This window comes from Chinchilla lanigera, unplaced genomic scaffold (genome assembly GCF_000276665.1).
Source record: "Chinchilla lanigera isolate Chin_1 unplaced genomic scaffold, ChiLan1.0 scaffold00080, whole genome shotgun sequence".
Taxonomy (NCBI): domain Eukaryota; kingdom Metazoa; phylum Chordata; class Mammalia; order Rodentia; family Chinchillidae; genus Chinchilla; species Chinchilla lanigera.
In genome coordinates this window covers 3,502,954-3,524,682 of record NW_004955481.1, presented here as the reverse complement: position 1 = coordinate 3,524,682, position 21,729 = coordinate 3,502,954, and the positions used below count along the sequence as shown (strand labels likewise).

General features: G+C 37.4%; 1 protein-coding gene across 3 annotated transcripts in view; it reads right to left on the bottom strand.

The window, feature by feature from the left end:
- Ssh2 (slingshot protein phosphatase 2) overlaps positions 1-21,729 on the bottom strand; it is a 252,863-nt gene that overhangs the window by 108,392 nt on the left and 122,742 nt on the right. Inside the window, exon 1 of one of the 3 annotated variants that reach the window (XM_013503356.1) lies at positions 9,036-9,416. The exons of the other annotated variants lie outside the window; for them this stretch is intronic. Within the exon in view, the coding sequence (XP_013358810.1) occupies positions 9,036-9,091 (56 nt within the window). The 5' untranslated portion in view covers positions 9,092-9,416. Of the gene's footprint in view, positions 1-9,035; positions 9,417-21,729 lie in introns of those variants that run through there. 3 annotated transcript variants of the gene reach the window in all.

Genomic DNA, 21,729 nt, shown 5'->3' with positions numbered 1-21,729 from the left:
GAGAGGGAGAGGGAGAGGGAGAGGGAGAGGGAGAAGTCCACTTCCAGCTTTGCCTTTGCTGCCACTGGTAGACAACATGTGGAGACCGAGTCCCAGTCTGTGTTGATTTATTCCAGCAAGCCAGCAATAGCTTTTTTGCAGGGTAGTGGATAATCTCAACAAGCCTACACCTTCTGGCTGAGACCAGACTCATTTGGCCTGCAGCTGTCAGCCATTTTCTGTGGGCCCGAGCCCAGGTAGGAGCCGCTAGATGGAGCTAGCAGCTGCTCTGAGTTCTGAGTTCAGCTGGCCCCTCTCCAAGGTGGCTCCCAGCCAATAGCTCTCTCCACTGGACAACTGAGCTTTCAGCACTCCCCACCAGCTACTGAAGTCCTTCATGTCCACTGCTGCATCTCTCTGGAGGCCTCTGGAGTCACCAGCAGTCACCGCGTGTCTGCAGGTTTGAATTGCTCCTCTCATGTAAGTGAGTCCTGTCTTAGGGAGAAAGTGCCACCAGCTATCTCCTTCCTCTTTGTTGAAGTTTCTCCCTTCACTCTCTCTGTGGGCTTGAATTCATGCTTCGCATCCTTCCTGGGTCCAGGGGATCCAACTCCTCTCTTGTCTTTTCCACATTGCTATATTCCAGTGTCTGGACAGCAATACTCAGAGATGCTCTTTCTCTGTTGCTTACCACTCCACCATCTTGGTGCCTCCCTTTGACAATCCCATTTAAAATGTACATACATAAAATAAGTCTGCATATTATTAACAGTATTATCTTCCCAGATAAGAATAAGCATAATACTTTAGAGGGGAGGTACAACAACTCAATGTTTTCTAATTTTTCCATAATATATATTATCTGTAAATATTTAAAAAAATAACCTGTACTTTTTGCTTTGTTGATAAGATCAGTTTGGTTTAAAGAAATCACGCATCTAGGACAAGTTCATTTTTAAGCTAACTAGGTGGCAGAGAATGAAGGTATTAACTTTACTGTTTATAAAATAAAGTTGCTAAAAAACGCAGGGGATTCCCCACTTGGAACTGGAAACATACTTCTAAGACTGCCATAAAGAACAGCACTGATATTTGTTGATTTCGATTTTAAATGAAGAGATTAGATTTTTTTAGGTAAAAGTTTAGCAAACTTTCTCATAGTAACACTACCATTTTTTAAAAATAGGATATATGAACTCATGGAGAATTTCTCCATGCATCTAAAATGGCAATAAAACTAGGACAGGAAAATTCTAGTAGCATAGGCATAGAGGACTACTATGATAACTGAATCATGCCTATAGCCATGGGGTGAATAAGTCCTCCTATATCAACAGCCAGGACCAAAGTGGGTTCTCAACAGATATACTGCCAAACAGGCAACTAATACAAAAGTATGGTGTTTAATCTTAAATTAGAGATAACTAGTCAGCTTATAGTCTTCAGTTTTTCCTTTACTTTGAAAAAATAATTAGACTAGGCTTAAATTCATTTAGTTAGAATCAATAAATGGAAATAAATATACAGTATTTGCATATATTTTATATAAATATCTAACCTAGTCTCAGTTTGTCAGTGTAAGAGTTGTTGGGCTTGGCATGGTGGCACATGCCTATAATCCCCGCACTTGGTAGGCTGAAGCAGGAGGATCAATGCAAGTTTGAGGCCAGCCTGGCTGCACAGTAAATTCAAGACCAGCCTGAACTACATAGCCATACCATGTCTGCAAAACAACAACAACAACAACAACAACAACAAAAAAACCAGTGTTGTTAAGGCACAATCACTAAATTTTTAGTAGTTACACTGACTCCTTTTTGATGCAATGCCATTAAGTTATCATTGGGGCTTAGTGCAAGATAGCATTTATATAATTCTAGAACTTTAATAATTGACATATGATTAACCACAGGCTTACTATTTCTGTAAAAGATTTCCAAATCTAGTAGGATGGTTGTTATGTGTTTGTTATGTGTATTTGATTCAGAAACTAAGGAGCTGCACATTGCCTATACAAAATGCTGAAAAGTTGAGCCATTAATTGGAAGCAGGCCATTAAACTGGTGATCAAGGCAGTAAGAACAAGGAAAAACAGCAGTCAGTACACCCTTCTCTTTATAGCTCACTCTACTATAAATATTACAAGCCCTCTGTGACATGGAAATCACCTTGCTTACCACATGATACTGATGCAATAATATCTAGAGGTAAGCACCTGGAAGAAGCAGAGAAAGAGGTTTTGGTTTGGATTACTTAAATCCGCTTTTTTTTTTTTTTTAAATTCACAAAGTCACTAGCAGATAGCTTAGTAATTTCTGTTCTTATGCTCCTTGTGGGGGTCTCACATTGTTCTACCAGCCACTGGTACAGATTCGGTAACAACGGACTTTCAAAACTGGTAACTTTCCCAAATAAGTTGTGTAAAGTCTGTAAACACTTGTTACTGTATTATGTTCTTAGTGGATATTCAATTAAAACTTTGCCAAAACTTACAATTTATACCCAAAATATTCTTACAGCAATTTTCCAAAGGACACTATTTATCTACACAAAAGCCTTTGTAGATTTTTTTTAAACCACAAATGATTAATAACAATCATTAACTGAGAAATTATTTGTAATATAGCAAGAATAATATCTGCCATCTTTTTACCAATCTCTTTTACCAATCTTTTTACCAATGTTTACACAGATCGAGACATATAAGAGAGGCAGAATTCTACTTTAGACCCTATGTCCATAAACTCTTTCCTAACAGGCTCATCTACAATGACACTTTCTGTTCACTGAATTGCTAAAGCACCAACTGCACTATTCACCTGGTACTTAGTGTATACCAAACTATACTCTTATTTATCCTTTTGTTGACATGTCTTACATCTTTAACAGATTTAGCATCCTGAGTACAGGAAGCATGTCGTGTACAGTATTTTTATTTCCCATTCTTATACAAATATGGGAAATTGTGATAATACTGCAAATTATACACTTTTCATCATCAGGTAAGGCTGCCACTATGTATTCTAATCCCCCCCCCAATACCGGGAATCGAACTCTCGACCTCGCACTTGCCAGGCAGGCACTGTGCCATTGAGCTAAATCTCCAGCACCTCTAATTTGTTCTCCTATAACTTGGCTTATAACCAAAAAGCAAAAAGAGCAAAATATTAGCTACAATTTAATTTATTGAGTGCTTACTATCACCAGGACCTCACAAATACTATAACATTCAAACCTCACAGGCATTACAAGTTCCATTTTACAGATGATGAAACTAAGGTTTATGGTGGTTATATAATCTGTTCAAGGTCAGACAGCTAAGTAGTGAAACTATGAAACTCAGGTCTACTTCATTCCAAACACCACACTAATATTATTAGGAATAAGGACAAATGACAAGCACTTATCCCTGAATATATGACTCAAGAGAACTTTAAGAGTTTTAAAAGAGAATATTGCTGGTCAAGGTGGTACACGCCTGTAATCCCAGCATTCAGGAGGTTGAGGCAGAAGATTGTCATGAGTTCAAGGCCAGCCTGGACAACTTAGGAAGACTCTCAAAATAAAATTTAAAAAGGTAAAAAAGGAGCTGGACATGGTGGCACACAGCTATAATCTCAACTACTGGGGAGGCTGAAGCTGGAGGATTGCAAATTTGAGGCCAAGCTGGGCAATACAGCAAGATCCTATCTCAAAAAAAAGTTTTTTTTAAAGGGTGGGGATGTAGCTTAGTAGTAGAGCACTCCTGGTTTCAATCTTCAGCAGCACAGGTGGAAAAAAAATGAAACGGGGGTTTAACTCAATGGTAGAGTACTTTCTTAGTGTGGATTCAATCCCCAGTACCAGGATAAAAAACAATAAAAAGAATGAAATATCAATCAGATCAAAGGGATTTCAAAGAGGTTCAGTTTCACTCGTTGTCTGAATCTGTTTATTTCACTCATCTCTTAGAGAAATTTACATTGAGAATTCACCTTCTCCCATTGAAAGGTTTTCAAATTAAAGGTCCCCACAAAAATAAAGACAATACAATGATAGGAAATTAAAAATTTTGATGTTCATAAGAACTGGGTATATGAATATACATTCAGAGAAACAAAGTAATTTAAAGGGACCTGTGGCAGAAGAGGGACTTGAAAAAGCAGCATTTCTCTTAAGAGCTCTGTTATAAGTAAAGTTGGAAACACTCTTCATTCAATTTAGCTCTCATGGAAATCACTAGCTTTCACTGAACAAAATTCAGAGAACAGCAGAGATGAATGTACTGATAAGATCCTGAGCTCATAAATCCAACCAGCCTTTTGCAGGGATAATGAAGGATGCTCAAAGTTGCAAAAAGATAAAAACGCTGTTGGTAGTGGAAACTTTTATATAGTCACCACAGAAAATAATTAATATAAAGTTAATAATCAACATAAGAAAACTCAGACTTGAAATATCCTACTATGATCATGAATATCCATGTTCATATTTTTTAGTTAGTAACATATATTAATTTTACAAATTAACAGATTCACTGTGATACTTCCACACATCCATATATTAAGTGTTGTGTTATGTTCCCATGTACCACAGCTCTTCTACTTCCAGGTCATTCTGTTTTGTTTTGTTTCCATACATAAGAGTCTTTTTTCTGTCTGGCTTATTCTGTTTAACATAATGTCTTCCACTTCCATCCATTTCCCTGCAAATGACAGAATTTCATTCTTCTTTATGGGTCAGGAATACTCCACTATGTATATTACCATGTTTTCCTTACCTCTTCATTTATTGATGGCCACAACAGGAGTCTTCCTTTTCTCCCCCACTTCCTCACCACGTAAGTATCCTTTACCAATGTTCAAACAAAACAAAACATTTAAGAGGGCCATCGTTCTAGTTTAGATTCAAATTCCATAAATTCTTTCTTAATAGGCTCATTTATAATGACACCTTTTTCTTCTCTGAATTCTAAAAACATCAACTGTCAACTCTACGATTTATCTGGCACTTACTGTATGCCAAGTTGTACTCTTACTGCATGTTTTATCTCTTCAACACATGTAATAACAATGACATAATTACCAGTAAAGTACATTAATACACTAGTTATTCTATAATTTCACAACCCTCCAAGCGGAAAGTTAAGAAGGTGCAAAGAATCTTTGAATGGGTGAGACATGATGGCACACGCCTGTAATCTCAGCTACCTGGGAGGCTGAAGCAGGAGGATCACAAGTACAAGGCCTGCTGAGCAACTTGGCAAAACCCTGACTCAAAAGCAAATAAAACAGGGAGATAGATCTTTTGCAAATGGGAGGGGATCTAGAGGGGGTGGTGAATGGAAGGGAAGAAGAAATAAAGGAATTAAGCTATGTTATTCACATGTACCAACTTCCCACAATAAAGGTAAACATCATGTACTGCAAACATATACTAATAAAAATAAATTTTAAAAAAGTCAAAAGGAAAGCCTATGAAATTACCAAAATTGCTGTTCAAAGGCTATACTCTTAAGGTTACAATCTTTCCCCATAGCAGAGCCCCTAGGATCTCTGGTCTGTTTACTCTTTGACCCAATTCTCACAGGATTTGTTACTTTGGTTTTTAATTACACAGCAAATCTAAGGCAGCAAATAAGAAAGGAAAGAAAACTTCCTAAGAACAGGTCCTTCTAGTGACAAAGAGAACTATTAGGTTAAGAGTATTCTTAGGTCAAGGAACCCCTTCCCCTAAATACACACATACATTTTTTTGGAGTTAATCATCACTTCTACCCTAAATATGAGTCTCTTAGTTGCTCTCATTAGTCACTGCTATTTACCACATGAAATGCTCACACCACTTACCTGGTACCACATAAAATGCTCACATCACTTAAGGTTTACAGTACTAGGTGTTAAAGAGGTTCTTAACCTTTTTAAGATCACAGATTACTTTGGGAATCTGATTTTTTAAAAATATGCTTATCTACCCCATGTTTAAGAAGTAAAATTTTTCAAGCCAAGCCACAGACTTCTAGGTGACCACAGACACTAAATTAAGAACTTTTGCATTAGGTGACAACAATGACTGTGCTTAAAACCATAAATTTAGACTCATTTTTTTGAGACAGGGTCATGCAAATCAGGCTGGCCTTGAACTCACTATGTAGCCCAGGCTGGCCTCGAACTCATGGTGATCCTCCTGCCTCAGCTGGGATTACAGGGGTGAGCCACCACACCCAACCAAATTTAGGCTCTTATTCAGAATGATCCCTACTGATTTGATGAGTTGGACAACATTATAAATGTTAAGCAAACACGCTATTCAAAGCAATACCAATAAATACACTTTAGAAGTAAATATAGCAAGTCTCTTTTAAGAACAAAGAAGTGGCGAGAGACAAAAAATTGTCTGAAAATTGCTCTGAAAATTCCTTGAAAGCAGTAAAACTCAGTATAGTATAGCAAATACATTTTTCACTAGTTGGAAATGTCAGCAAAGATAATTCTTAAGACTGCCAACTCTCAAAAATGATCTTGTACGCTGGTGTACAGTGGTGCACATCTGTAATCCAGCTACTCAGGAGGCTAAGGCAGAAGGATTTTGAGTTGGAGGTCAGTGTCAACAATTTAGCACTGGGAATTTGGCTTAGTGGTAGTGCCCCTCAGTACCAAAAGAAGAAAAAAGTGATCTTGCATCTACCTAGACAAAATATAATTTTTAAGGTTGTTAAGAGTACTAGCATAGGAAATAGATCTGGATTTAAGGACAGTTTTTTTTTACTTGCTATCTACATGGACTTCAGTTATTTAATTTCTCTAAGCTTCAAGTGTATCATCTGTAAATAGAACAAATTAGTTCATAGGGTTGCTATGATGATTAAATGAGATAATATACACCATGCTTAGAATTGTGACAAGTGGTCAATAAATGGTAGCTATTAGTTGTTCATTTCAGTTAAGTCATTTTTGTGCAGTGATTTAGAGTATGCAAAGCGTTACTGAATATATGATTTCTTATGATCTCATAGGGTACTAACCACTGTATCTCTATTTTACAGTAGAAGAAACAAAAGTCAATTACTTTACCCAAAGACACTAATCAGTTAGAAAGAGTATCAGTATTTATTTAATTACATTAGAATGATTCAAAGTCTTTTTCCTCCCAAAATCTTAGAAGGTCTAAGGCAGGAGGATTACAAATTCAAGCCCATCTTAGGCAATTTAGTGAGGCCCGGTCTCAAAAAAAAGGGATGGGAATGTAGCTCAGTGTGAAGGGCCCGGGGCTCAATCCCCAGTACTAAGGAACAAAGAAGTAAACAAAAAGCAAACTTTTGGGACTGGAGTGTAGCTCACTGGTGAGTATTTGACTAGTATATATACAAGGCCTTAGGTTTTGTCCCCAGCACTGCAATAAGTTTTTAAAAAATTCTTTGTTATTAAATATACGTAAGTCATCATTTTAATCATTTAAGTGTATAGTTTGTGGCAGTAAGTACTTTCACAATGTTGTGCAACCACCACCACCATCTACTTCAGATTCTTTTCTTCTTCCTCCACTGAAACTTTGTACTAGTTGCACATAAATTTCTCATCTCTTCTTCATCAACACCTAGCAACCATCATTCCTTCAGTCTTGGAATTTGACTACTCCAGGTACTTCGTATAAATGGACAAGGTCTGGCTATGTAGCCCAGGTTGGCCTCGAACTCAGGTGATCCTCCTGCCTCAGCTTTCTAAGTACTGGGATTACAGATGTGCACTATCACACCCAGTCTCCATTGCTTTTTTTAAAAGGACTGTTAACACTATTATTTAGACATGGATTATCCAGTTTGAGATTATTTGCTCTCTTCCTTTTCTTTCATTCCACTCCTGCTTCCTCAAGCCCTTTTAAAAGGGAAAATGCAAGTAAGGAAGTTTAATTGCATAGAGTTTATAGAACAGGAGAGTAAAATCACTTTTTTTTTTTTTAAGGTGCTGTACCACAAATCAACACAAATGAAAAGAAGTGAAACACAAATGACTTTGATTTGGGAAGACAGAACAGCTAATCATTAATTAACATGATAAATCAGGTATAAGAGATTGTAAGTCACCTTATATGCTATTTTCCAGACCTATTTCCATAAAGGATAATGGGAAGTTTCTATAGAGTTTTTTCAGGAAGATGAGAGACAGTAACCTCACTTAAGCGCTGGGAGTCTAGGAAAATCTCAGCAGGTAACTTCTCTGAAAATACTTTGGAGTGAGTGCCAACTCATGAACGCAGACCAAACTGTTGCTATTTACAGTAAACTTAAACCACTCCACTAGTTTAAGGATGCAAGTTGAAGGGGTGGAGTTCCTCTTTGAGCGTTCTGTGAGGTGAGATTAACCACAAGCTTCAGCACACACAGTTCTCACAAATAACTAAACCACAATGGAAGGGCATGACAACGCTAAAGACTTCAAAAACAGTGGCAATGTAAAGATGCGCTTGATTCCTGTACTTTAGTGATTCAAAGGATACACGCAGACTTGAGCTATGAGCACACACAAGTAAGGAAGGGGGAAATAAAAACTGCTAAGCGACTGAAATCTAATTGTGAAGTACCTCGAGACCACAGCCAGCCGAGCGAACGGGCTATAACAGAAACGTACGGTCACGTGCAAACTCGCTTTAACAAAACCCACCACCATAGGAGGCTGGTCACCAGCCAGATCCAGAGACTCCCTGCATTTCTGGCCAGCTGTTCTCACTCTACCAGCCACCCTTTGCTTGCAATTTCCCATGTGACATAGGACTCGGCCGTCACTTGGTTCCCACAGCCTTCTTTGGGATCTCCCCACTTTCGGAGTCCCAAGAATTTCTCCCAAACGATTCTTCTGCTCACCCCTACTCCTCCGTTCTGGGACACTTTCGGCCTCCACTAATCACCCAGCATCTCCACCCCATCATCCAGCCCCCGGATACTCAGAAACCTTGAGCACACAGGCTGCATTTTCATCCTCGCTTGCTAGTTCACTCCCCCAGGATGCTTGGGAAGCGGCCACTGAAAAGCAAACTTTCCGAACGTTCGCGGAAGCGGGAAGGGCTCGCGCAGGACTCACAGCTGGTTGATGGCGTTCTGCGAGATAACAGCGTTGGCGGAGAAGTATGGGATCATGTCGGGGCCACAGAGGCTGCAGGTGCTGGAGGGGACGCCTTCCTTTGGCCGGCTAAAGTACTCAGGGTCATAGGGCCAACTCAAGGCGCACAGTCCCTCATCTTGGCTCTCACCCTGCCCTGGCACACAGCGCTCATGTAGGACTCCCGCCAGGCCAGAGGCAGAGGCGCAGGCTCTCAGCAGCCGAACAGTGTCCGTCGGGTAGCGTAAACCGAGCCGCTGAAGCCCTGGGGATCTGCTATGCAGTCTGGGCTTCCCGGCGGGGCCAGCAGCCTGGTCCCGGCCCGCGTCCGGGGCGGAGACCCGGAGCGAGGGCGGGGCCAAGGGCGGGAGGGTCTTGAGGGTGGGAGGGTCCGCCCTGCCGGCGCCCCGCCCCGGAGCTCTACGCGCCTAAGCGGATCCCGTCCGTGGTGCGTCCGGGCTAGCAAGGCAGAACGAGGCCCCGCCGGGGATGTGTGAGAAAAGTTTCTCTAAGGGCAAATGTTTCAACAGAAAAGTCCTGCTTCTTAACCGGCTCTATGCATTGTACCTCAAGCCCATAGTTTGAATTCTTAAAAGGCTATACATGCATAAATGGTCTTTATTTATGAAATATTTATCAGTGGCCTTCTTTTTGCTTGGGGGAATTCTAAGTTAGTTTTTGGGTTTTTTTTTCCCCTAACAAAACAGTTGAAACTATGGTGGGAAAAAAGAAAACTATTTTATGCTGTGGATAACATCTGCTAACCCTTGTAAATAAACATAAATAGGGCTTTCCCAGCCATCCTCCAAGGATTCACAGCCTTAGCCGAGCTTGTGAATTACTTGTGACTTTCAAAAATCCCAAATGCCCAGGGTGCCATCTTGGAGCAATCAAATCAGAATATCTCGAGGGCTCTAGGCGAACTTTTCAGTTCCCCTCTGGTGCTTCCAACGTGCAGCCAAGATTGAGAAGACAGGTTAGAGATTGATTGTATCCTCACTTCTCAGATATAGAAACATTCAGGGTATAGGGAGATGACCTCGTTTGTGACTAGATCGAAAGCTTTTACCAGTAGTATTCTCTGATGCCTTAAGCCTTACCATGTTTCCTCCAACTCATTGAGAACTGTCTTCAGCTGACCAGAAACCAGTGCTTTGTAAAATGAGACTCTTCTCTCACTACTGCATGCTATGTAGTGGCTTACAAAAGGGGCTGGCACAGTGTAAACTCTCACTAAGTTAGCTCCCTTATCTCTTGCCTTTTTAGTCTCATGATACCAGGGCAAATATTTTCAGGCATCAGTATTTTTAGAATTTCTAAATATCTGACTAAAATATGTATATCATTTAAGCTGCCTTTTGGGAACCAAAGCCAGAAATTAGTAATTTTTTAAAAATGACTTCACCACACTTAGAAAACAGACTAAAATTACAAAGAAATTACTTTAAATCACTTTAAATTTGTAGTGCTGATACTATGCTGATACTACAAGTCTTGATTTTATCTTTGTGTTATACAGTCAGGCTTATTCCTATTATAAAATTTGACAGTTTTAAAAATACCAGTAATGAAATACTCAATCTAAAATATTCTATGCCTAAAATCAAAATCAACTTTTGCAAAGGACCCCTTCAATAAAATTTAAAGCTGTTGCCAAGAAACTAGGGAGTTCCAATATTGTAAACTCAAATGGAAAGTGATATCTAAGTTTCCTGAAGATGTAATAGGGAGGAACCAAAAGGGAGGTGAAGAGTTAACGGAGGGTCTAGATCTTGAAGTTTCATCATCTTCATCCATCTCTAGGAAGGAAAATGTTTGAAAGATTTATTCAGGCTGTGTCAGCAGGCACCCAAATGGCAGTGTAAGAAAAAATCTGCTGATACACCCTAAAATAAATTGCTTAAAATATCTGGCAAACTTGCTGGTTTGATACTTCTTCCAGGCTGTAATTTATTACAGCCTCCTTCAATGATCAAAAAAGGCAGTAGCAACTTTAAACAGCACTGTTAAGGTGACTCCAATTCCTTTCATGACACAGCAGAGACAGGATTTTACTGTAGTCAATAAAATAGTTTAGAAAAGATGATGCATAGTAATCATATGTATCTGTCTGAAAAAGAATCAGCAGGAAAGGTCTTAATTCAAACTTCTCTCTGCACTTAAAAACACTAACGATTTCATATAGATTTTATAAATATGTGGTTGTAGTTTGGGGTTTTTGCAAGGAGAACAATATACTGTAGGACACATATTTTATAAGATTATTTATAATAGTCACCCAAAGAATCATATACAAAAGAGAATGCAGGAAATGTGTCCACACACTGAAGACCAAAGCCCATAACAATGTCTCCCATGAGTCCAACTGGAGGCCTAGAGCCATGACAATGTCTCATGCAGGCCTGTTTCATGAATCTGCACTGGGAAGGCCCAAAGGTCAGGGGTGGAAGCTGGAAAGTCTGTGCCAGCGGGATGAAGGATCTGTGCTAGCAGGCTGAGGGGTCTGAACTGGAGCCAGGAAGCGATGCTCAAAGTAAGAACCAGAGCTCCTCTGAGAAGTACCACAGCCATCCTCAGCAACAGTGAGGTCCCGAGCTCCTCCGATGACCAGGACAGCTGAGTTTCCATCAGGAAAGTCAATGCGATAGGCTTCTCCAGGAGACTGAGCAGTGCACCATCTTCCCCTCAGCAACCAGGAAGCGATGCTCAGAGTGAGAAACAGAGCTCTCCCAAAGTGAACTGAAGCCATTCTCAGTGACAACAAGGTCCCGAGCTCCTCGGATGATGAGAACAGCCAAGTTCATCAGGAAAGCCAGCATGACAAGCTCCTCCAAGAGAACCAACAGCTCCTTACAGCTTCTAACAGCTCCCAACAGCTTCTCCTCCTCCCCCTCTCCCCCTCCCCCTCTTCTCCTTCTTCTCCTTCTCCATGTCTGCCTCTTCTGCTGCTGGCAACAATCCTCAGGTAGACCTCCCGCACCCAGCACCATGCTGGTTAAGTTCAGCTAGTGTTACAAGCTGACCACCAGTTGTCAATCCACCACATATGTATACTTTTTTTTTTTTTTTAAATAAAAAATATTCCTATAGTGATGGCCTAGAAGGGCATAGTCCTTTGGTTTCCCCTAAAAGACTTGCTAGTGCCTATTCAGGTAAGGAGACTATGATAACACTCCCACTCAGGACTTTTCAAAAGCTTTTCAAAGTCAAATTCTTACTTTTGTGCTGTAATATAGGAAATTGGAAAGTGCTAGAACATGTCTCTTGGTTTTTTAAGAAAAAAAAAAAAAATTACATTGTCTTTGCAAACTGGGATACCTTTAAGGAAATAGATCTGCTACTCTCTGTTTTAAAAAGCCACACAAATTCCCTTTCTTTTCACAGTCTGAAGTGTCAAAATGTCAATCAATTTGGTGTCAGCTCTGTTTAATCTTTACCACTCTCCACTATCAGGAAACCAGGCTCGAGGGAGTGAGCTTTCTATACTCAATGATCTAGGAATTAAAAAATGATTCCAAATTAGACTGAGCAGCATGAAATAAACTAAGCTAGTTTTCTATTCTACATGAAGTCTGAATGAGCTAGTTTTTTTTCCTCTCTTGTCTTTTTTCTCTCTGCCTGCTTTTCACTCTTTCTTACTCTTCTTTCTCTTCCCTCCCCACCTCTTTTTCTCCCCACAAAGGCCCTGAAGAAAATTTGTTGCCTTTTTTTCACACTTTCACTTGAGTTGCAAGACATGAGTTTTGTCATGGCTATGTACTACTACTACTACTACTACTATTAATATTGGGGATTTAATCTAGGGCCTTTGCCCTGAGCTACATCCGTGGTCTTTTTTAGACAGCATCTAAGTCATTAAGTTGTGCAGGCTCAAACTTGTGATTCTCTTGCCTCAGGCTTCTAGGGTGCTGCTGTTTCTTTTTTTTCTTTTCTTTTTAAAAATAGGATGATATATTAAAATAGCATTAAAAGATTTTTAAAGTAATAGAAGTCCCTTGTGTTAATAAGATACTTCTATTACTATGTACTGCTCCATAAGGTATAAACACAGTAACACAATGAACGATAATGATATAGGTATATTCCAGGACAGACAGAAGGACATACTGCAATGTGAATGAAGGATGTAGACATGCTTTTGCTGCTTTGACAAAATTTCATCATGGGCAGATCACTTGAACTGATACAAAAACAGTGGGCTAGAAACCAGACAACCTAAATTCTAATTCTAAAATGGTCACTTAATAAACTAAGACTTTGGCCAAGTCACAACTTCACTTGTAAAATGGGATAATAAAATCCTAAGGAAATATCCCAAAAATCTGTTTTGAGAGTCAGAAAACTAGAGAAAGTACTGTCATCCAATCTAAAGATCCTGAGGGTCTGGTGTGGTGATACACACTTACAGTTGCAGCAATGGAGGCTGATTTAGGTGACTTTTAGAGTCCAAGGCCAACATGGAATACACAGTGAGACCCTACTTCAAACACCCCCCTTCCCATAATGCATTTAATCCATTTAAGATAAACGGTTAACTTTTCAAAGCCATAAAACTCAGCAGTTAAACACTCGGTTTTGGAATTAATAGGCTGGGTTTGAATTCTGCTATAATTAGCTGTGAAATTTGGAGTTACTTGAGCTCAGACAATATTACACTTAATTCATGAATGTTGCCCCAAATGGGTAACATTAAAAAGCGGCAATGACTCTGGTATCAGAAGTTCTAGATTCTAGCTACTTTGTTTATAGACAAGCCTTAATCTTTCTCATCCCTAATTTCTTTAGTCTTATACTGCGGAGAGTAATGTTTGCCTCACATGCTCATTTAAGATACACGGACAAAAGTGCTTTGTGAGGAAAAAACTTGTAACATCAAGTTTTCATTATTAATCATCATCATGCATAAATTGGCCAACTTCTGATAATACAAAGCAAGTTATGTTTGTTTTCTTTTATTTCCAGGAGTTGATGAATGAATGAAAACAAATACAGACTTCCCCTGTGTACCACCATTCATCCAGAAAGTCTTTACTGTTACTATTTGCCACATAGTTAATTACTTTAACTATGTAATCTATATTAATGCAGCACTTACTCAATTTTTATATAAGTTTTCAAATAATAGCACTAACTTATACAACTTTATTTTAAAAATACCTGGTCATAAGGCAAAATGATTATACCTTTCATAAATTTATGTTTTTATGTTTTCTCTAAGGGCTTGATATAGAGAAATAAATAGTGAATTAATTCCTGAGTCTGCAACACTTAAAAAGTTACAAAACTCAAAGCCCTTTACTTAGAGTAACACAGTCTTCTGCCTCCTGTTAATTTGTAAAATGCAAGATAAAACTCTCAACATAATACCCCAAATTTCAAATTTGTTGCCCAGCTAGTACCAAGCAGTATCTTACTACACTTAGCAACTGTTCATACAATACAATATACCAGATTCTATAAACAAAAGCTCTTAAAAGCAATCATGTTTTGCAATCACTATGTAGCTAATAGTTTTTTAAAGAAAGAATATCTAACAATAGCTTTAAACACTGAGTTGAACAATGTCATTGAGCCTTTACAATCATTCCATAGAATTTTCTACCATAAGAGCAACAGGGTATTCTGAAAAGACCTGTATTATCTACTCTACGAGAGAAGATCTCTAAAGCATTCTTCCCTCATGATCTTAACCACCATATGCTCCAGTAGGAAAAGAGGCTGAAATGTTTCTTTCTTCAGTTTACAAAAGCCTCACGCTCTATTGTTTAGTAAAAATAATAGGCATTTACAGATCACTTTTCACATCCAAGACACTTTTAAAAAACATTTAACCATTTAGCCCTCAGTCTATCTCTTCAAACCTTTTTTAAACCATTAAAAAGTAAAAGTAACAAATTCTAACTATTGGCTTCAGAAATCAGAACAATAAAATAAAAATCATCCTCCTCATTCTTATCATCCTATCCCAGAGTGATTACCATCAATATTTCAGATATTTTCTTCACATACACAAACATCCTATGTCATAGCTGCCCTTTAAGAGGAACATATGCACATACACACAGAATCAAATTATACATATTATTCTGCTTCTTACTCTCCTTACTTATTATAACTTGTACATTTTCCCATGGTAATATAAATCTACTTTGTTCTTTCAAAGGAGTACATAGTATTTTATTGTAAGATCATACATGGTTTATTTAAACAGTTCTCAACTGATGGAAATTTGCTTCTAGTCTTTATTATGACACACAAAATATCTCTATAAACATGCTTTTATTAACGCTTTTTTTGGTAGTGCTAGGGATTGAACACAGGGCCTCACACATACTAGGAAGCACTCTTACCACTGAGCAATCTCTCTAGCTCTTTTTACACAATTTTTGTGGGTACTTATGGTATGGATACCTAGAGATGGAATTGGAAGTTAGTTTAAAATATTTTAAACATTTTGGATTTAGTAAATATTACTAAATTGACCTTCTGAAGGGTTTAGTTTTTTATTTTTCTGTATGACATTACTGTCTCTCATCTCATGATCTATTAAGTTAAATCATGGCCCCAAGATCTACTTCAGCACCCCATATTTCACATATTACATTAAAAACTGAAAAATATACAATTAGAAAGGTAAACATGTTACAAAAGGTGGAAAAATACACTAAATTGTAAAGAAAAATATTAGGAGGGATTATATCATGGATTGTTGATTATAAAGAATTACTTAGATTATAACTAAATATATGTAATACTTAAATTTCTTTGAAGATAATATAATTTCAAATTCATAGAATATTTGGAGATTTGTTCAATGCTAATGCTGTAAAACATACTGCAGGTGAATGAGCCAAATATGTCCTAATTCAGTATCCTAGAATGGGGTAAGATACAGATAGAAAAATTGAAAGGGAATTTGGGAGCAACAAAAAATGGAGGTTAGAGAAATTGATAAGATCTGGAAAAAAATGAAACAATAAAACCCCTGATAAATTGATATTTATTGAACAGACATTCACCATGTGCTAGGTGCTCTATTAAGAGTTTATATGCAGTATCTCACTTAATTCTCACAAAGAACCTTATATTATTATCTCTATTGCTCTCAGAAAGATAAAATAATTTGTCTAAGCTTGTACAGTAGTATTTTAAACCCAGCCAATTACTCTGCTTCCACAGCCTGCTTTTTAACCAATATTCTACACTGTTTTCATGATGATTGAGGTTCATTACAGAATAAGTTAAATGTGGAAAGTCTGTTGACCATAGGAAGAACTCTTGGGAACCTTAAATATCTACCTGACTGGAACTGGTATTTTTTCCTCTACATGATCCTATTTATGCTTAGCAGGTCCTGACAATAAAAGAAACCTAGCCCTACATTAAATATAGAAGCAAGGTGATCTTTTGGCTGTTGTATACCTTCCTCTTGCTACCGGATCCCTTAGAACTCTGTACATATACCTTCCTCTTGCTACTGGATCCCTTAGAACTCCAACATCCTACAGAAAAGAGCTTGATGTATTTGTGGATGATGATGGTACATCACTATGAAATTTAATGTTTAAACATACTAGCTGGGCAGGTATTATCATTCCTCAATATAGTTAAAGAAAAAAAAAAAAGAACAACACTAATATCTAGTTGATAAAAAGGCTTGATTCTAGGCTCAACCGTGTTCAATTCACCCTACAATACTGTTGATAGATTAAGTGAATTCTCTGATTAATCCTGAATATCTGCATACCAGATAGTTATATGCTGACCATCAAAATGGATATAAGTTAAGTACTTATTTCTACTCAAATTCCCAACTATTTTTTATTCCCTTTCAGATCAAGTCCAAACTTCCTTCATAGGCTCTGTAATCTGAATCTTACCATAATCCAGTCATTATGATGTAGTCATCCCTTCTCTAACATAATGAGTATACTAGTTTTTACCCATCCTTCTGACACAAATTTTTGCTATAATTAAGCAATTTTTATCCTGCTCTACATCAAAGTCTCATTTTTGTTCATTCAAATTGGTCCTCCCTGAGATCACTTGTGGCTAGCCTTTCACGTTATCCATTTAAAGACCTAGTTCAATTCTCAGCCCATTCAATAATTATAAACTCTACAGTGTTTTCACATCTGTCCTCACTTAGTTTGCATTAAAATTCTCTGTATAAGTAAGGAAAGCTACCTGGGATTATGAGCTTCATTTTAGAGATGGCAGAACTGAAGCTTAGAGGTTAAGGGACCTGGCCAAGTTCACATAGTGTCAGAGGTAAGATCTGGACCTTCTGATTAGGTTCAATGATCATCAATTTGTGGTTGAAAGTAGGTTATGGCACTTTTATAACTCCTTTAGAATTTATAAACTATGTCATTCAAGATCTTATATTCTGCATTTTATGGCCCATAATATAAAATCATATTTTATAGGCAAGAATTAAGAGCATATACCATATTTATTGTCCTCTAATTGTTACCTACATAACTTATCTCACTCCTGGAGCAAATCAGACACTGTAACTCTTGTGGATCTTATATAAACTAGTGTAGTGCTATACAAGTCATAATCACTAAATAAATTCTGGTTGGATGACTGATCCTTTACACTACAGCCCCACCATATCTTTCTTAAGGGTATCTTTCTTCCACACACACACATTAGGCTCTAGACAAATACTTCCTAAGAAATCAATACATTAATAACTGGTTCTTTCTCTTGGGAGCTCAGTCCATCACTCTTGATACAGGGAGCAGCTGCTAAGACTCCCTTTCACCTTTCACTGCTTCATCTCTCACCTGCTGCCTCTTGCTTTTTGGATAGATGCCTCTTTATACAGTGAATTCAGTACAGGCCTGGAACACAACCCAGTAAGTGAAGGCTTTATTTTTATTCTCAAGCCTGCACTAGACTTTCAGGAGCCAAAAGTTCAAATTGCAGCAGGACTGATTCAGCCCTTTCACAAGCAATTTAGTACTATGCAGTTTGTTTAGAATGGTCAAGTTTCTAGTCCCTGGCAGAGCAGCATCATTATCTCTCTAAGCCTTCATGTATCAGTTTCCCTGGCTATATTTCACTTGCCATGTTTTTTCTTCTGAAATCAGGCGAACATAAAAAATCATATACTAATGTAATTACACACTTTTCAACAACTATGTCAAATGTGCTAAAAAAATTTAAGCTGTATTTTTTCTCTGAGTTAGGCAAAATCAAGGTATGTGCAAGTTATGCTCCTTGCTAGAAAGGGGGAACTTTGTAGCATTATTTAGTTAGTGCATCAGTAACAGAGAAGATATGGTTTTGTCTGATTCTATTCATCCACTTCAGCTGGCAGGTCAGCTGCAGAATGGAGGATGGAGAATGGATCTTTTTTTTGTTTTTGTTTTTGTTTTTTTTTTCTGGTATCGGGAATTGAACTCACGACCTTGCGCTTGCCAAGCAGGCGCTATGCAGCTGAATTAAATCCCCAGCCCCTAGAATGGATCTTAATTGAAGTATAAAATACTATGCAGCGAAGATGAGAAATTTTCCCATTCATTTTGAATTGTAAAATATGTCAAGCAAAGGAGAGAGAATAACAAACAGCCAAACACTCAATAGACAGCTCTATTATGTTCTAACATTTTACACTTAGGAAAAATTTTAGGAAATGAAGGGGCTGGGGATTTAGCTCAGTGGCAAAGCGCCTGCCTGGCAAACGCAAGGTCGTGAGTTTGGTTCCCGGTACCGGAGAAAAACCAAAAAAAAAAAAAAAAAAAATTTTAGGAAATGAAATGTTATATTTAAAACTCCCTGTGAACTTTTAGCTTTGTGCCCCTCCACTAAAAGTTTGGTGTTTATCTTTCCATTCATATTTTTATATTATACAAATAGTAACTTTTCTTTTTGGTTTATCAAGACAGGGCCTCACTATAGACCAGGCAGGCCTTGCAGCACTTGCTGTTATAGTCCAGACTATACTTAAACTTGCAATCCTCCTGCCTCAGCCACCCAAGTGCTGGTACTACAGGTGTGTGCCACAATGCCCAACTTTATTCCCCCCTCCATTTGTTGCAGTGCTGGAAAGCAATCTTAGGGCCTTGTACATGTTAGGCAAGTGCTCTACAACTGATCTACACCCTCAGCCCCAGTAGTATTTCTTTAATATTAAAATCACTCAAAAAAGTATTGCTTATAAAGCACTAAAGTTAATTTTTAAAAGTTTCTTAAGGTTGATATATAAAATATATACAAACTGGGTGTTGTGGTGCACGCCTGTAATCCCAGCACTCCGAAGGATGAGACAGGAGGATGGCAAGTTCAAGGCCAAACTGGGCTACAAAGTGAGCTCAAGGGCAGCCTGAGCTGCATAACGAAACCCTGTCTCAAAAAGACAAAAATACAATAAAATACAATAGAATACAATAAAATAAAATAAAATACAGTAGGGCAAACAAAATCTTTTTCTTACTTAAAAACATCTAGTCCAGGGACAGTTATATCAGTAGGTAGGTGACAAATCCAATACTGTAAAATGTTAATTGTAGAATTTAGGGGATTTGTATTTGAGTATTAACTGCATAATTATTCCAATTTATCTTTATGTTTTCAATGAAATGTTGGAAAAACAAAATGAAAACCTCTATTTTATATTTTGTCTAAAAAGCTCAGCGAGGAAGGATACTAACTGGTTTCAGGAAAAAAAAAAAAAAGACAGAAAAACCCCCCAACTCATTTCAGATACTCAAAGGCTTAATATACTAACAAAATAATAATTAGGCTTGAAGTTTAATTACTGTTTAAGCTCTTACCTTATTTTATATAACAAAAAAAGAAAAGCCTAGTTCCTTCAAGATTTATTTTCACACAGTTATTTCTTGGAAAGCAGTTATGTCAGCCTTTACCAGCCTTTTCTGGAAAGTTCATGAGATGATTAAAGTCAAAGCTGAAAAACTGTTTTATATTCTTGAGCATCCCTAATAAAATGAGTATACTAAATAATTTTATTTATTGCATAGTATTCTATCACAATGGGATTTATTAATAGTGAATGTGGCCTAGTTCTTCTCATGGTCAGCTAGTAGTAGAGTACTTTAATGAAGTAAGTTAATTTAGAAGATCTGTGAGGAGGATTACAAAATTATTTTGTAAACCTTTAAAAGCAATTCTCTTCTAGATGATATTTAATATCCTCATTTTATTAGAGATGTTCATCAACCATAACGTTTTCCAGCTTTGGGCTTAAATCATGGTGAGATGAGGATTATATTTTTCTTTTTATTTATTTATTTATTTATCTTTTTTTGAGACAGGGTTTCACCATGCAGTTCAGGCTGACCTTGAGCTCACTTTGTAGCCCAGGCTGGCATTGAACTCGCAGAGATCCTCCGGCCTCAGCCTCCCAAGTGCTGGGATTACAACAGGTGTGCACCACCATACCTGGCAAGATGGGGATTATCAACAAATCATTTGAGCAATACTACTTCACCTGCTATTTTAGGTATTTTCCTATTGTGTACTATTTATACCTATACCTTAAATAGTAGACAAAGTAGTATTTTTGTTTCAGTGGCATTTTAAAATAATTACCTTAGGAGGAATTACATTATTTATTATTTGTTTATAAAGTACCTGTAAGCAGTCTAATTAATAGTAATTATACTTGGAGATTAATATCTTCATAGTTTTACAGGTAAAATAACACATTCAGAGAAACCCAGTTATAGTAGTACCAGGCTTTGAAAAGGAAATATTTCAAGAAAAGATTGTGTTGGGTTAAAAATAGCAAATCTACCTTAGGAAACAAGAAATATTACTGCCTCAAAATAATTAATGAAAAAAAAAGTGTGTGTATCTGTATGTTTACAAGTTTTCTGAGGTGGGGGTATCACTAAGTTGCCTAGGCTGGCCTTAAACTCCTGGGCTCAAGTGATTTTCTTGCCTCAGCTGAGACTATCATAGATATATGCCACCAGGTGGGCCTAAATTTTTTTTTTAATACAAATTCTAGGTCCAAGTTGATTTTTAAAAACTTTAAAAAAGGAACATATAATAAAATAGCTGTTACCAAAAAAAAAAAAAAAAAAAAGGGGGGGGCTGGGGATTTAGCTCAGCGGCAAAGCGCCTGCCTGGCAAGCACAAGGTCGTGAGTTTGGTTCCCGGTACAGTAGAAAAACCAAAAAAAAAAAAAAAAGACAAAAAAATAAAATAGCTGTCAAAAATGAATTCCTTGGTGAAACTTATTGCTTACTGAAAACCACTTGTAAATATAGTCCTTTTCCCATCATAGAAAATACATTTGTGCTTTGAGTGAGAACCTTGTGTCATTTAGTTAACACTAAATGGATTACAATTAAATAGTTATTTTTTCTTACATTAGTCTCAGGATATTTTATTTTAGATGTAAATGGAATATAAGTGGATGGTTAAACAATTAAATTTAATAAAAATACAGCTCCTTCCACCCTCCATTCTGAAGCTCTTTATAGGTGAATGTGACCCAATATAACAACTAAGAACATGTTTAAAAATTCTTTTAAGAAGAAATCCTTGTGAAATGATAGGAAAACACTCAAGGGTAAAGGGCAACTGGGATGTGGGAAAAGAGAAGGGAAAGAAGGAGAAATTTTGTATGTATGTATATACAGAATAGGTAATATAGTTGTTCTACTGTCCTCTATTTCTTTTCTGAAAGAAACTG